Genomic DNA, 15,395 nt, shown 5'->3' on the forward strand with positions numbered 1-15,395 from the left:
GTACACACGGCTAGAGTCTCAGCATGGCTGTGACACAAGCGCTACTGAATGGCATGTTAAATGCTTGTGTTCCGTTGAAGACGTAACTCCGCGTTTTCGACTGCGCAAGTAATGACGACGGGGTATTATCACAGAACACTTTTATGTTTGCAAGCCACCATCACGCGCAGCAGCGATGGCGCTACTCGCTGGCGGCCTACTACTGCGGCAAATCCGTTAGGCAGGCTCGGTACGTACTACCTCGGAGTGCCGTTCAGCTCATACGTCAATTCTAGTTCATGCAGGTTTATGTAGCACGCACAGGATTTCGCAAAGCATCGTTATGCACGGTAACTGAGCTGAAATATAACCTTTCACTTCGCAGCAAATAATTAGGTGGTGAGTACTAGCACTTTCCATGGTTTGGGAAAGTATTTTAGTCTCATATCCATTTCAGCGCAGCTCATGACTTCATCCGGTGAAAGTGGCACGGTCCGTACGTACGCACGTCCTATCTGTTCCTATGCTAACAAACGGGTTGACCCTCCTCCTGGCGCCATATTGAAAAGCACGGCGCGCCACCTATAGTTCGTGGGCATTGCGAATATTCATGGAGCTGCGGACACCGACGACGGGCGCCAGTTAACGGTGAGTGTACTGCTTTCGTAGGTACAAATTATACAGCTTTAGCTGGGCGTCCGCAGCAGCCTTGCTGAAGTTATCTAACAGCCATTTCCAACAGCAGCCTGCGTCCGCGGGGCTGTTGCGGATGCCCAACTAAAGCTGTCAGTTAGCGAGTTACCACCGTTATGCGCGTTGCTGTACAAGCTCCCATAAAGCGAGCGATGCAAACAGCTATTGAGGGTCATTTCTTGCTGATCACACGTTGTGTCTGCACTACTGAAGGTGCAAGATGTCGTTTTGAGATGCACTTTAGTCTACTTCATAATAACATTTCCATCGACCTTGAGTGTACAGCGTGCTTCCGCGCGTGGGAACGTGAAAAAAAGAAAGCCTTTGTACAGAACGCTCAGATGCACTATATATAATGGTTTTTGTTGGCTTAAAGACGGTAGTTTGAGGTGCAGATATAGTACGGTGGCTTCCAGAACGTACGCGGTAGTCGTTCAAGTTGGACACGCCTCGCCGGTAAAGTGAAAAAGCTCGACTTTCGACGGCGCGCGTTGTTGCGGCCTCCGCCGTGCACTCTTTTCCCTCGTTTCTGTTTGCTGTTTTCGTGTTTTGCATATACTGCGATGACGTTGGGCGTTATAACAGAATCGAGTGAGTGTACGTGATTGTGGGAGTTATGTGCGCTAATTCTAGCATATGACATGTCTGATCTCGACGTAGACGGCGTACGCACGCGCTGTGTGTCGATCGGGCCCTAGTACTCGCATCTGTTTATCTGAGCATTTAGGGTTGGGTTACGTTTGTAAAACATGCGGTCAATAACCGCTCACGGCATGCCCCTGGCTGCCGGAGGATGTGCTTTGTTGTTTTGTTGTTAGCCTTTATTATGTCTGTGAAAGCCACTTATTGTGTAGGTTTTGCAAACCTTTACTGCAATTTCATTTTCTCATCATAATATCACGTTCTGTTTTTCAGATACCATTTTTCATGGTGCTCACGCTGGACAGGAGCGACAGCCTAGCAAGCCACAAGTCTGATGCCTCAAGCCGTCACCACTTTTTGATTTATTCTTAATCACAAGGAATAAATATGGAAACATGATGGCGATTTCTGCTGTTCATTTAGCACCATATGACACTGTGCACATCACAGTCACACATTTTAGTTGGCTATACTCATAGAAGCATGTAAATGAGGAATACCCAAACTTCTTAATTGGAAATCACAGACCATCTTTTCGCGCTTTCTATATAACTTTGTTGGAAAATATGTGTTGTTTTGACGAGCTTTATTAAAATAATGCTAAAACTGAACTATTCTTTTCCTACAGTCGCTGGGCAGAACGGCAAGTATTATTGGACATAGTTAAAATGAATACTCCACTATTTTCAACAGTAGTCGCGCAAAATTAAAGCAAGGATCAAATGAGTAGCTTAAAATACTTGTGGAGTCGCTTGATGCTTCGGTGTGGGTCCCTTGACCCCCGTAGGAGCGTTGCCGGCAAAAGTCGTCTGACTCCTTATAAGTGGTAACGTGATCCTCCCGATGAGAGTCTTTGCACACTTCGTAGAGGGTCAGGGGACTCTCCTAGAGCGAGCCGACCCTGACCCACCGAGAGAGTCACCGTGACTATTTAAAGAGAGTCCTATACGTGGCAAGTCAGAACTCTCCGAAAAGAGTCATGTATACTCTTTTTTTTCTTAGAGTGTGTGTGGCTTGAGGTACTGTGAGCTCGTCAGTTTCAACCCCTATGACGTATACAGCCGTGGCCCAGGGACGTTCCTCCTTTGAAAGGTCCCCAGTCAGGTTGGTTTACGAGGCTATATTTCACTAAGTGACACAGCTAATATGCCTGTGGGTACTGTCACGGCAATTATTTCAAGCAGACAGCGCTAAAGAGCCCCTGTCGCAGAAAATGCAATGTCGGTGTCGGCGTCTGTAAGAAAAAAAGACATCGGCGTTCTCCGTGAGCGCAAAATTACACCATCTCCCGCTAAAGGGAACCATGTGTGGATGCGAAGCAGTGGGGAGATGGTTCGCTTGAGCGGGAGATGGTGTAATTTTTTTAGGAGCTTCCCGCGCCGTAAGCTGCATCCATCCATTCAAAGCGTCGTGGAACTCGAAGAGGAACGCTACGCGCGTCGTGTCTTCCCTCTAGCCTGGCCGTTAATTCTCACAGCGCGAGCGGGGAACGCGGTCGACAGGCGCGCGAAAGGGGGGGGGGGTAGGAGAGGAGAGAGAGGGGGAGGGACGCAGATGCGCAGTGGGGGTGTGGACGCCGCGGGAAAGATGGACAAAGGCCCCGACTTAAGTTGCTTTGCATCTAAAATGCCGATGAATGCAAATTCGTGGTTCGAGCCGGAATCGAACCCAATAAGGGCCACAGATATCTCTAGCAGCGGGGTGATTCATCGCTGCTCTATCTGTGCTCTCTGTTTTGGCTCTGCCGATGTTTCAGGGCGTTTTATAAGTTTGTGAGTCGCAGGCCCAACAACGCTACAGTGCCCAACTCTTAAAGGCGAAGCTCTAGTGTCTTCCAAGTTTTTTTTTTGCTTCTCCCACATAATGTGCCCACGGGCGCGCGACGCCTGGAAGAATGGTAACGCACCGATGCGAACACTAACCTTCGTGGTGGATGTGAATGTGGACCGACTTGTTGGTCGCCGTGATCTCGTTCAGCTTCTCGGCAAGGTTGAAGTAGATCTTGTTCGAGGCATCGCCAGGCTGCAGTTGGGCGGACACCAGCAGAGGAGTTGACTCCGAGATGTCCTTCTGAATCTGTCCGTTGAAGGTGATGTCCTGAGGTCGAACAGAAAAGCTGCGAGCTTTAGGTTTTGCTCCGAATATAAAGAAAATCGAGGCGCATTGCTATGTCCCCAGCTTTAGGTAACGAAACGCACCTTCAATCGCTATGACCGACTAAACAAAAGCTGACATGTAGACATTCGACTTTAAACGCCTGTTCTTGTTATACTGTTGCAAGTATGTGTGGATCTAAAAAATAAATATGAATATTCTTCAACAGTGCGTGTCGCTGCAGTCAGTTTCGACAAGTGGCCTTGTCTTCTTCAAGGAAGCAGCTGTCTTGAAGAAGACGAAATGATTTGTAGAAACGTTGTCTCTAACGACAAACCCTGTTCAAGAGTATTCATCTCTTCAATGCGCCATCTTCTCTCGAACTACTGTCTTGATTGGATTTCTAAAAGAAAAAGTTCGTTACTCTTCATCTAGATGTCCGTGCTAGAGCTACCATGCCATTACGGAAAGTATTACATGCCACACGTCTTTAGAATACTGAACCGTAGCATTAACACCGGCACTACACTTCTCATCGGAACGGTCACTCACAGAGTGTTGCCTGTCCCCGTGCTAGCGCAGCAACTTTTCGATTACGCTCTTCTATAATAATATTTTCTGGGGTTTTACATGCCAGAAGCCCGATTTGGTTATGAGGCACGATGTAGTTGGGGACTCCGCATTAATTTCGACCACCTGAGGTTGTTTAACGAGCACCTAAACCTAAGCGCACCGATGTTCTTCGCATTTGGCCACCATCGAAATTGCGACTGCAGTTGTCTGGCACTGAACCCGGCAACCCCGAGCTTGGAAGCGCTACACCTCACGTGCTAAGCTATATGCCACGGCAGATCTAGCTATTGAGCTCTTATGAGAGGACCGCCTTCCTGGCTATAAAATTACCTACCGTAATCATTTGCCACAGGTGCGACTTGGGCCTTAGGTAACTGGCCCCTATTTCGGGGCCTCTAAAAGAACAAAGCCAAATTGAAGGTGGCCCACGGGGTAGCGCAAGCCTGACAGCGGGGACTGCGCGGCGCTGGCGGAAAGGCCAGCTAGTCCACCCCACCCCTCCCCCCCACCAACCACTCCCCGAATATCTTTGCTACTCACATTGGAGAACGTCGGGTGCCTGACAACCGCCGTGGCCTCCCACCCGTTCGGGATCCTGTTGTGCTTGTAGGTCATCTCCAACGCCCTGTCGGGCATCATGACGGCGTTGAGGAGAATCCTGGTGGACAGCTCCATAGAGTCCGGCGTGTGCGCGTAGTGGTTGTGCACGTCGATCTCGCGCCTCAGGTAGAGGATCTTGAGCAGCGAGTTGTACGCGTGTTCGCCCTCGGCCTTGCTCTTGAGGTCGTAGCCCAGCTTGAGGTCGTCCAGCGTCCAGATAAACTTGCTCTTCAGGGCGCCCTTCGTGATGAGGTAGAGGTAGTCGAAGGAGGTCTTGATGTTGGCCTTCGGCTCGACAGTGACGATCAGCATCTCATGCTGGGGATTCCAGTCGTTCTTCTCGATGGTCAGGGAGGCCCAGTCCTGGGGACGGTCCCGCGGCTGGTACTTGAACGTGGTGACGCGCACGTCGCCTCGTCTCGCGGTGTCCGCCACGAGGACCTCCTCGGAGTTCGCGTCTCCGACGGTCAGGGTGTAGACGCGGTGTTCCGCCTCGGGAATCTTCCTCTCCACTTGGAGGTACGGCCGCCGTTGAAACAGCCAGCCGGACAGGTCCAGCCTGCCGGTGAACTCGCGAGGCCGGTCACTCAGCGTCAGAGTCGCGGTGATAGGATCATTGGACTGGTCAATGATCTTCAGCTCGAAGACGCCGTTGAGGGGCGAGCTCGAGCGACTCGACACCATGACCTCGAAGTCTTGCACGGATGGCGATCTGAGCGCGATCCTGCCGTCGAAGTTGCTCGCAGACTGCGTGCGCACGTTGCCCGTGAGTTCGAGCTCTACGCGATCGTTGTGCTCGACCAGTAGCTGACCTTCAGTGGTCTCGGGGCTGCGAGTGAGCCTGAAAAAGAAAGTTTACGCAAGTTTACGCTCCAAATAATCTCTGCATGCCCCTGCATATGTAACACGACGTTATATAAAGTCCCTAAATATTCTAATTGAAGCAAGGCAAACCTAATGCGTAGCATATTGTAGCGTTTTTGTCGCGCTGTGGGTTGTTGTAAGTTGCGAATGGTTCCTTCAAACGTTACAGTCTATTTCACGGATACTTTTAAGTGCCGCCATCTTTGCCTGTTAATGTTGCCGTTTTGTACCTGAAATAACTAAACAAACAGTCCTAAAATACACTATTGCGCACGAAAACGGCTGTACGGATGGATTCTGTGTTTCACAACATTTTTAACTTGTCTTCGCAAAATACGAAACTGAGAAACCATTTGTGAGAAAGGGCGGAACGGCGTTTCCCATTTTCCCGTGGACGGCGTCGACCGGAAGGTGGGGATGGAGAGAGTGTCAGAAATTGGCTAACCGTGTTGGGAGTAATACAAAACAAATCTGGCATTGTAGCGATCATTTGAAAATTTGGAAGTTCGTTTAAAAAAAGATCCATTCCAGCAGTGTGCTACATGTATAGAACCAAATGCAGCCAAATCATTGCAGCTGCTAAAGTATGCGACCAGGAGTGCAGGGAGGGGAGAGGCATAAGGCGTGAACAGGGGTTTCCATTAGGCGGGCGAAGTGGACGAAGTTTCACCGCAACGCCTCCCCACCCCCACCCCCCAGCCACTGGGGGTCCTGATCAGCGTGCAGTGCAAGGTCCAGGTAACGGAGGGGGGGGGGCAAGGGGGGCCGCCCCCTTTCTCCCTCGTGCGCACATCTACGGGGGGGGGGGGGGGGGAGGGTGAGCGCACCTTTTTTTGTCCCGCAAATGACGCCTCCAGGTTACGCTGTATACTCTCAATCGTCAACGTCATCTGCTGCAATACAGCGCGGCATTCTACTGTCATCTTTTTACGCGAAAAGGCGTGACGAGACGACGTACCTGAGAGAAACCTTCGCGTTGCGGAAGCCCCCTTGCGTGTTCTCCAGACCGAGAGACGTTGCGAACGCGGTGTTGCCGGTAAGCTCGTAGTTGAAGGTTATCCGGCACTCCATCTGCGACTGAGTGTACGCCTCGAAGACGAGGTTCGTCCGAGCCAGTGAGTAGTCACCGGTAAGCCTAAACTCTTGCGATGCGTAGCGCTGGTGTGGGGTGCGAATCTTCAGGTTCGTGTTGATGCGGTTACCTCCCGAGGAGTCGGTCAGCTCGAAGCCGTAGATCTCGTTCGCCGAGTGCTCGTACTGAATCTTGAAAGACGTGGGCCCTTCCAGGCTGCGCACGATGGTCAGGCGCTTGCCGTTCAGCTCGGGATGGACCGAGGTGGCGCTCACGTCGAACTGCTGCGCGGCGTGGTCTTCGTTGCGGTTGTACTCGATCCTCAGCTGGTCGGCTCCGGCCCGGGTGTAGCCGAACAAGACGTTCGCCGACGTCTCGCGGCGCGTATAGGACAGGGAGATCGTCCTCGGGGTCAAGTGGGTGCCACCCATGCCGAGTTCGATGGCGAAAGGACCCTGAGCCAGGTCCTCGTTGTACGTCCCACCGGCGGTGATGCTCAGGTCGTTGCAGTACTGGAACGTGGCGCTGTAACGGAAGGCGGGATGCCCGTCGGTCGAGATCTTGACGTGGCTCGAGCTGAAGCGCATCTTCCGGTCGGGGTATCGGTCGGCGTCCCAGAGGAGCTCGGCTTGGACTTCAGCATTGTTCTTGGAGTTCCCCTTGATTTGCATCGTCGCCACGAAGGCCTTGATCGTCGCGAAACGGGGCCTCAGCTCGGCGACGTAGATTGCGCTCTGGGCCTTGGTGGCCTTGGAGAGCTTGGTACGCAGGAGCGTGCTCTCGAAGCGGAACTCCTTGAGCTTGGGCGTGTTCTGTACGGAGATGAGGACGAAGTTCTCGCCGTTCACCTCGGTCGAGGACGTGGCGTCCAGGGTGCCCCGGGTCGTCCTGATCTTGGTCCTGTGCACGGCGGGCATCCTCATGCCCGGGTAGCTGATCTTGTACTCCACGTCGTGCAGGCTGCTGTCGGCCCCCTGGCGGCTCATGACGACGTACTCGGTGGCGATGCTCTTGCCCTCGCGTCCCCACTCGACATTGGTGCGGCCCACATACTGGTTGGGGTTGCGCTCTTCCAGTTGGTCCGAGTAGAGGAAGCGGAAGTGACGCGTCTCAACGCGAGCGTTCAGGAAGAGTCGCAGCGGGGATCGCGACTCGAGGTTGTGGTTCATCTCGATCTGCATCACCCGCTCGCCGTGGCTCTGGAACTCGCCGTTGAAAGTGCCCTTGGAGACCTCCTGCAGTCATCGTGGTCGATGGGACCAGCCCGGAATGAAACGACGGAAAATATTAGTGACCCTTATGAAGACCGTGCTCTTTCAGCACGTACTTAACGTTCTACCGCCATGGGTTAACGCGCCAAAGGCAGCCGCTAGTTGACTTGCAGTACTAGGAGAATTAGTGAGAGCGCAGCACGCCTAATGTTGTACTATATGGGCGCCGATGATCTCAACGTTGCCGTTAACGTTACCTAATGGTAAGAAGAACCATCAGCGGTCTCAAAGAATGACAGGTTTGCACAGATTAAGGTTCCTGTCCCACTCTTTTTTTTTAACACCGCAGTAACCAAGTTGTTGTGTCCACGTATATTGTGCAGGTGTTCACGCATACTGTGCACATATATATGTTTCACGAGGCATTGTGCAGGAGCACGCCGTTGAAGATTACCCAGCCGCTCCACCAAATAGTCACGGGGATGAGGAATACACGGGAGGGACAAAACTGAATACATTTTACAAGGAGCTGTGCCACAGAATGGCTGGCAGCATCTCGCGAGGCGTGCCACCTCCTTTCTCTCTTCGTCATTGGGTGGTCTTCAAGGACGTACTCGTGCACAATACTTGGCAACAATATGTTCATGCTACTTTTATAATTGCGAAAGTGAAATTATGCAAAAAGGCGTCCTTACCTGTTGGTCGAGCATAGCGTTGAAGAAACCGTTGAAGTCAATGTCCCACACGGGGGCAAGGATGACGAGTCGGCCCTCGCTGCTTCCCTTGCTGCCCTGTCCGTATTCGCCGTCCTGCTTGGAGATGGTCAGCACGTGGATGTGACGCTGGTCCTCGCCGAAGTTCTCGCCCCACCAGAGCTTGATGTCATGCTCGTTGTGCTGGGCTCCAGGAGCCTTCTGGAAATCGGTGATCAGCTGGAAGAGAAAGAAAGAGAAAAATGCGTATAAGTTAAGCGCTGTGACGTACGTGCTACGCTTTGTTAGAAGGCTTTTCTTTTTTTCTGTGGCACTGTTGGCCACTACTTAACGAAATTAGAGCACTGGCTACAAACCCGAAAGACGGGCATGGATTGGCGATGTTTAGAGCAGGGGATAACAGAGGCAGGGAGGTCAGCGAGGCTGACTGAATGAGGAACGTTCATCACGCACCGTACTTACACTCTAAGAAAAAAAAAGAGTATGTGTTACACTTTTCGGAGAGTCCTGACCTGTCACGTATATGACTCTCTTCAGACACGTTAACTTTCTGTCGGATCCAACTACTCTCAGACGAGAGTGTAATGGTCTCCAAAGAGAGTTCCTCTGTTTTTTTTTTTTAGAGAGTCATATACGTGACAAGACAGTACTCCCGAAAAAGGGTCCAAGGATTCATTTCAGCGTACATAGTTCACTTCTTTTTACACCCCATATACACTCATTGTCACCGCTACAAGTCATTTCACTTCGCTACACGAGATAGCGTAATCAGGCTCCGTTCGCATCGCCTTCTCATTGCTAGCCAGGCTTCGCTTATCGGTGCAAACCTCAGCCGTGCCTCCAGGAAAGGAACGTCTGTGCGGGTAACACTGGCCGTCTTAAACTCTCCTACAATGCATGTCCACTGCAACTATACTGTTACACTATGTGCAACTGGGTCGTACCTTCCAGTTGTACTCGGGGAACTCGCTGAACTGCATTTCGGCGTTGATGGCACTCTTGGCCATGTGCTCGGTGCTCAGGTTCTTGGTCTTGGCGTTCAGCTTGGCGGTGTGCTTCCTCTGCCCGCTCCACTGGTACTCAAGCGTGGCCGCCGTCACCACGGTGCTCTCCTGGGGCTTGGTCGACTGCGAGTTGAAGCTCATCTCCAACATCGGGATCCTCGTGGACAGGTCTACCTGGACTTTCTTCTCGTCCTTGGACATCACAGCTGCGCGGACGAAGGCAAAACAAATAATGCCGCGATATTAACGGGGAACATCTGACGACTTTGAGAACGCGCATACCAGGGAATTCTACACTGGATGAGCCAATCGCCAGACTTACTCCACGATTTCAAAACAAAAAAAGACACCACAAATGAAGCCCCGCGGATATGAATTATCAAACCAGTTCTCAGAAAACGCGCACAACGCAATGCAATGGAAACAATTAGCGAGAAGCTAAAAATAAGAAAGATAACTGAACAGCAAGACACTTTATTCAAATAAGCTAGAAGTTCGGGGGAGGATCGAATTTTCAAGCGATGAAAAATCCTTGGAGCGCGGGGTTTCGCTGGAGTCGACGTTTCGACAAGCGGACTTGTCTTCTTCAAGTCTGCAACTGGCTACCTTAGCGCGTACGTGTGCATGATTCGTACCCTCTCCTCCAATCCAAGCAAAAGAGGAGGGTTGGGGGAGAGGGCACGAAACACGCACATACACGCGCTAAGCTAGGCAGTTGCAGCCTTGAAGAAGACAAGTCCGCTTGTCGAAACGTCGACTCCAGCGAAACCCCGTGCTCCAAGGATTTTTCGTCTCATCAAAACACCTTATTGGGCGATAAACTATTTACACAAAATAAAAGATTTTATTTCATGTTTGAATTAATGCAATGACAGCCATGATTTTGAGTGAACAGGTAGCGCCATAACTTTATCGCCGAAAACAAGGACGTCATTTTCTTCGTAGTAGAATTTAGGTAATAGAGAGTCGAAATAATGCGAAAATCATGAATACTCCTTTGTAAGAGGCCAAGGTTGAGGAATAGATAACTCGTCTCAAGCTTAACTCTCCGGTTTACTAATCATTTGCATCTGATTTCTCTCGCTTATGGCGGATGTAGTAATAATAATAACTGTTGGCGTTGTACGTCCCACAACCACGATATGATTGAGAGACGCCGTAGTGGAGGACCACCTGAAGTTCTTTAACGTACACCTAAATCTGAGTAGACGGGCCTCTAGCGTTTCGCCTCCATCGAAATGCGGCCGCCGCAGACGGGATTCGGTCCCGCGACGTTCGGGTCAGCAGTAAAGCTCCAGGTGCACGTTAAAGAACCCCAGGTGGTCGAAATTTCCGGAGTTCTCCACTACGGTGTCCCTCATAATCATATCACGGTTTTGGGACGTTAAACCCCAGATATTATAATTATTATTATCCATAACCACTTGACTCTCACGGGGTGTTTTATGGCGGGTGTGACCCGTGGCTTACCTCTCAGGAAGACGGGCTTCTCTGCCGGCATGTTGGACTGTAGGTTCATGGAGAACTCCGAGGGGTTTCCGTCGATCCTTCCCTGCAGCAGGAAGGGCTGCGTCGCGGGGCAGCCCATCTCCAGCCTCGGCTCGAAGTACACGGAGTTCGGACTCTGCCCGTAAGGCACGTCCAGCTTGATGAAGTAGCGCCGAGAGTCGTCCACCCTCGCCTCCAACATCGCGTGCGCGGGGCTGCTGTGCGTCTGCAGCGAAGCTAGATAGCACAAGAGAAAGGGAGAAAGAAAGAAGAGGATTGGTTCATATCTCTTTCATACGAATCGGTCGCCACACGACAGTGAAACATGTCTGCGTAGAAGCCGCAGCAGCTTTGTCCCTTTAGCGAACGCCGAGGTGGAGCACACACGGCGCTATAGTCGTGACTGTTTTGTTAGTTTTGTGGCCTACTGTCGTCAGAGACTCTTCTTCTTCTCCTCTTTCATTCTTTTACACCCTCTTTCCCCTTCCCAAGTACAGGGTAGCAAACCGGAGACTTCCTATGGTTAACCTCCCCGTCTTTCCTTTACCTTTCTCTCTCTGTCACGAGACACTCAACAAACTACTTTCGCGTTCTCAATTGATTGCATTGCACTAATGAGAGTTGTCAGTGATTTGAAGCGGTACTTAAAAACGACAGAGAATTAATTGGTATTTCCTCTGGTTCCCATTCCTGATTGCCTGACACGAGCAATGGTACCACAGAGGTGGTGTGACTCAATACCGATTCCTGAAATCAAGTCTTCGACGGACACCCGCCTGGTCGGGAAGAATCATTGAATAACAGGACGAGGACGCCGACCACAAGAGGATAAACAGTGTACTGACGTTTCGGCTCCCAGAACGGGTGCCTTGTTCACAAATCTCAACCGAAACTTCAGTACAATGTTTATCCTCTTGTGGTCGGCGTGATCGTCTCTTTGTTCAATACCGATTCCTGCGTCATCATCGGAGCCGCGTGCAACCTACGGGAAACGGGTTGTCGCACTTACTCGAGACTGTGATCTTCTTCATCGGGCAGTGGTACAGGAAGTTCATGGTGCCCTCGCCGTCGGCTGGTCTGTTGATGGCGAGCTCGATGATGTGCTTGCGCTGGATCGCGGAGCCGGGTGTGTCGAAGATGAACTGGTAGAACAGGTTGGGGCTCTGCAAAAGCACAACGAAAGCAATAATTAAATAAATATCTCTTTCTGCCTTGCAATCACGTAGACTATTTGCCTTAATTTGCCTATTTGATAAGATCGTATAAAGTGTCAATCAGTCAACGCTGCCTCTTGCACAACCTTCTCACACCTCCCGTCATTTAAATAACAAGCGAATCTTCCAAAGCATTTCAGATGGAACCACTGCATTTCATTCATCCGCTTTGCCGCATGCTATTATTCACTGGAATGGTCTTCCGGAGCACATCGTTAACATTCGTAATCCAGCCAATTTCAGGGCCGAGGTAACGGCCATCTTTTACAATCACTAATGTGTAACTAACTATTGTATAAGGATGTTCTTACTTTTCGGTGTTCGTTACCAACAGTCAATAAGCATTGTATAATTATGTTTTCATGCTCCTGATATTACCTCTGCTTATGTAATCTCCCCCTCACACAATGCTCCGATGTAGGAGCCTATGAGGCGATTTCAACAAATAAATGAATAAATAATACGAGGCATCGGGGGTTGGTTGTACAACGTGACATCGAACACAGTGGTAAAATTGCAGTACAGAAGACACAGGGACACAGAAACAAGAAATATTGGTACCGGCCCGGTCGCGCGTGGTTTACTCAGTGTTACGGCTGGCCTTAGGTAGGCTCGTTCCATGGAGCTGAAAACTACGCCGATTGATTGAGCTCTAAAAATCAACCACCAAATCTAAAGAACTTTCCTATGAATATGCGTTGGGCGAACAGACAGAGAGGAAAGGGCCCTGGAGGGCACACAGGGCACACTGAACAGTCCGGTGATATTCGTCAAAGCGGGGACATGGCACAAGAGGACCTCGATAAGAGAACGCGCGAGGGTGAGAGTCCGAGTGGCTCACCGCAGTGTCCATGGGGTACTTCATCTTGATCTCGTATCCCTCCATGGCGAGGTCGTTCTTCTGCAAGACGATGCTAAAGTCGAAAGGAAGGTTGAGACCCTTGTAGTTGAAGAAGGGCTTGGGCACCTTGCCCCTCGCGCAAATGCTCAGGCCCAGGGCCTTGGACAGGGTCTGGGTGCAGCCGTTGAACTCCTTGACGGATGGTGCCATCAGGGGCGTCTCCGTCTCGGCCTCAACAGAGTAGATCTCAGTCCTGGAAAGGATTAATTTCATACAACTCTTCACGATGGCCACGCTCCCTTTGAACCTGGCTGCGTAATATGAACGACTGGTATTTTCTGCATCTAGATCGCTCTCTAATCCACCAATAGAAACTAGCACATTGACTCATTCTAATAAAGCAAATGGCTGAGCCCTATCGACCAAACTACTCGGCCCATCGTCGCAGATGCACTTGCACTGTGCACCTTGGGCTGTCTGAAGTTGGTGAACAGAATGACATCAGTTCCTGGTGCTGCAGACATGCATAAAGGTAGCCCTGGGTCGTTGTCTCTTTTGAGCGGAAAGATGTAAATTAGCTTTCCTTTGTATGCGCCAGCAATGAATTACAATAACGTGGCTGCTAACTTACCTTCAATACGGTGATTTTAAACACGCTTACCACTAATGTTCTGTCCACACTCGCCTCAATATCATGGCAGATATAGCCTCGTTCATAAGCCCTGAAGGTTAAACTGCATACGACCGCTCCAATAAAGCAACCACCCCCGCAAACGACACGCTGTTGGACGAGTGTCACTCACTTCATGTTCAGGATCTCCTGCTTGTCGTTGCGCATGTTGTACTTGAAGTTCATCTCGCCGGTGGGCTTGATTTCGATCTTGCCGTCGAGCGCGGTGGACGTGTGCATGGTCGACAGGATTCGAATGCCGCGCTTGGCGACGCCGGCATCGATGGACATCAGACCGCTCATGTCGATCGAAGCACTGTAAAATGAAATGTGCAAAAACGAATATTAGAGTGGTTATTTGATCATAAAGGCGCTTTGTATTAATATTGAGCGTTTCGAACGTCCAACTGCCTAAAATTAAGAAGCTTTATTGATTTTGCGGGGGTTTAAAAGCAATAGATAGGGTTGGGAGCGATAGCTAGTGCCTAAGTAGATAATCTTGATTTGGGTGAAGCCCATCGTTTAGGTAGTGTAAGTAACACCCCTTCCCGACATGTAACAACATTCACAAATGTTAACGCGGACCCAGGACCCGCCACTTTAGTGCCCTCTTATGTGTACAATGTGCCACATGGAGTAAGGGCCACCCTAGCCCGATCTGAATTTCCAGTCCCAACTCGTAACCCATGCCTTGGATTCAGCTTACGAAGAACCCGTGAAGTGTCCAAAGCAATACGTTGTACATCGTCGGTCCTATACACACCTCACTCATAGTGCAACTTGCAAAGGAAGGCAAGAAGAAACTACCTCCAAAGCTAGTTCACGTTCGTTCTTGTTCTGGTGATCAGGTGTGAGACCAGAGGTCACCGAGGCCACCAGAGGCCACCAGAAGCCAATCAGTAAATAAGTGGGGAATAGATTAAAAAGGCTGAAGGCCGCCGGATGAGCTCAAACTACAAGAGGTCATTCACCTCGGCTTGATGAAACCCTCGATGAGCATGTCGTTGGGAGCGTTGGCGAGGTTTATCTGGCCGTCGGTCTTGAGACCCCCGGTGACGGTCGCCTTCAGGTCAACTCTGAAGGGGAAGCCGGTGACTGTGGGCACCGTCACAGTGGTGTCGACGAGCATGGCGCTACGGGCGATGTCGTTCTGTTTCTTGCTCATGATCTACGCGAAAAGAAACAAAAGCGAAATAAAACGCGAGTTGTAAATACGATCTCATATAGCAACGAAGGCGTTGCTACTGCAGTCCTTCCTTATTTCTCTTAATACACTAAAGCTGATGAATCTCGGCGACTGCTAGAAGGTTTGATGTGGACCTCCAATCGCGCACGCGATCAGTGCTCTCTATTACCGTTTACCTTAATGATCGCTAATCTCTTTAATATTTACAGGATCAAGCGATACCAGAGCCATTGCGAATGGCAGTACATTTGAAGAGCAGCTAAAACTCCCTAACGTGTCTAAGACACGCGAAACTTACCTCGTCGAGCCAGCTGTTGGTTTGTATGCCGTTCATGAAGTTTGCGATGTCGTCCATAGTGGGCAGTTCGAACCAGGACAGCTCGTTGCCGAACATGCGGAAGTAGAGAGATCCGCTAGGCTCGTTCGCCTTCCTGATGTTCACCTGCATGAATTACGTAGCTTTATGAAATTATAAGAAAGTGAAACAATATGATTCAGCATTCTTTGTCCGAGACGTTATGTTCTATCCCCTACGCAAGCGAAAGGAAAAA

At 50.4% G+C, this 15,395-nt stretch overlaps 1 protein-coding gene across 1 annotated transcript in view; it reads right to left on the reverse strand.

The window, feature by feature from the left end:
* LOC119405059 (apolipophorins) overlaps positions 1-15,395 on the reverse strand; it is an 89,778-nt gene that overhangs the window by 21,874 nt on the left and 52,509 nt on the right. Inside the window, exons 14-24 of the mRNA XM_037671819.2 lie at positions 15,143-15,286; positions 14,630-14,826; positions 13,792-13,974; positions 12,989-13,241; positions 11,943-12,096; positions 10,916-11,170; positions 9,386-9,651; positions 8,424-8,660; positions 6,404-7,752; positions 4,522-5,422; positions 3,237-3,411 (exon numbers count right to left, since the gene is read on the reverse strand). Coding sequence (XP_037527747.1) covers positions 3,237-3,411; positions 4,522-5,422; positions 6,404-7,752; positions 8,424-8,660; positions 9,386-9,651; positions 10,916-11,170; positions 11,943-12,096; positions 12,989-13,241; positions 13,792-13,974; positions 14,630-14,826; positions 15,143-15,286 — 4,114 coding nt within the window. The remainder of the gene's footprint in view (positions 1-3,236; positions 3,412-4,521; positions 5,423-6,403; positions 7,753-8,423; positions 8,661-9,385; positions 9,652-10,915; positions 11,171-11,942; positions 12,097-12,988; positions 13,242-13,791; positions 13,975-14,629; positions 14,827-15,142; positions 15,287-15,395) is intronic.

This window comes from Rhipicephalus sanguineus, chromosome 9, assembly GCF_013339695.2.
Source record: "Rhipicephalus sanguineus isolate Rsan-2018 chromosome 9, BIME_Rsan_1.4, whole genome shotgun sequence".
Classification (NCBI taxonomy): Eukaryota; Metazoa; Arthropoda; class Arachnida; order Ixodida; family Ixodidae; genus Rhipicephalus; species Rhipicephalus sanguineus.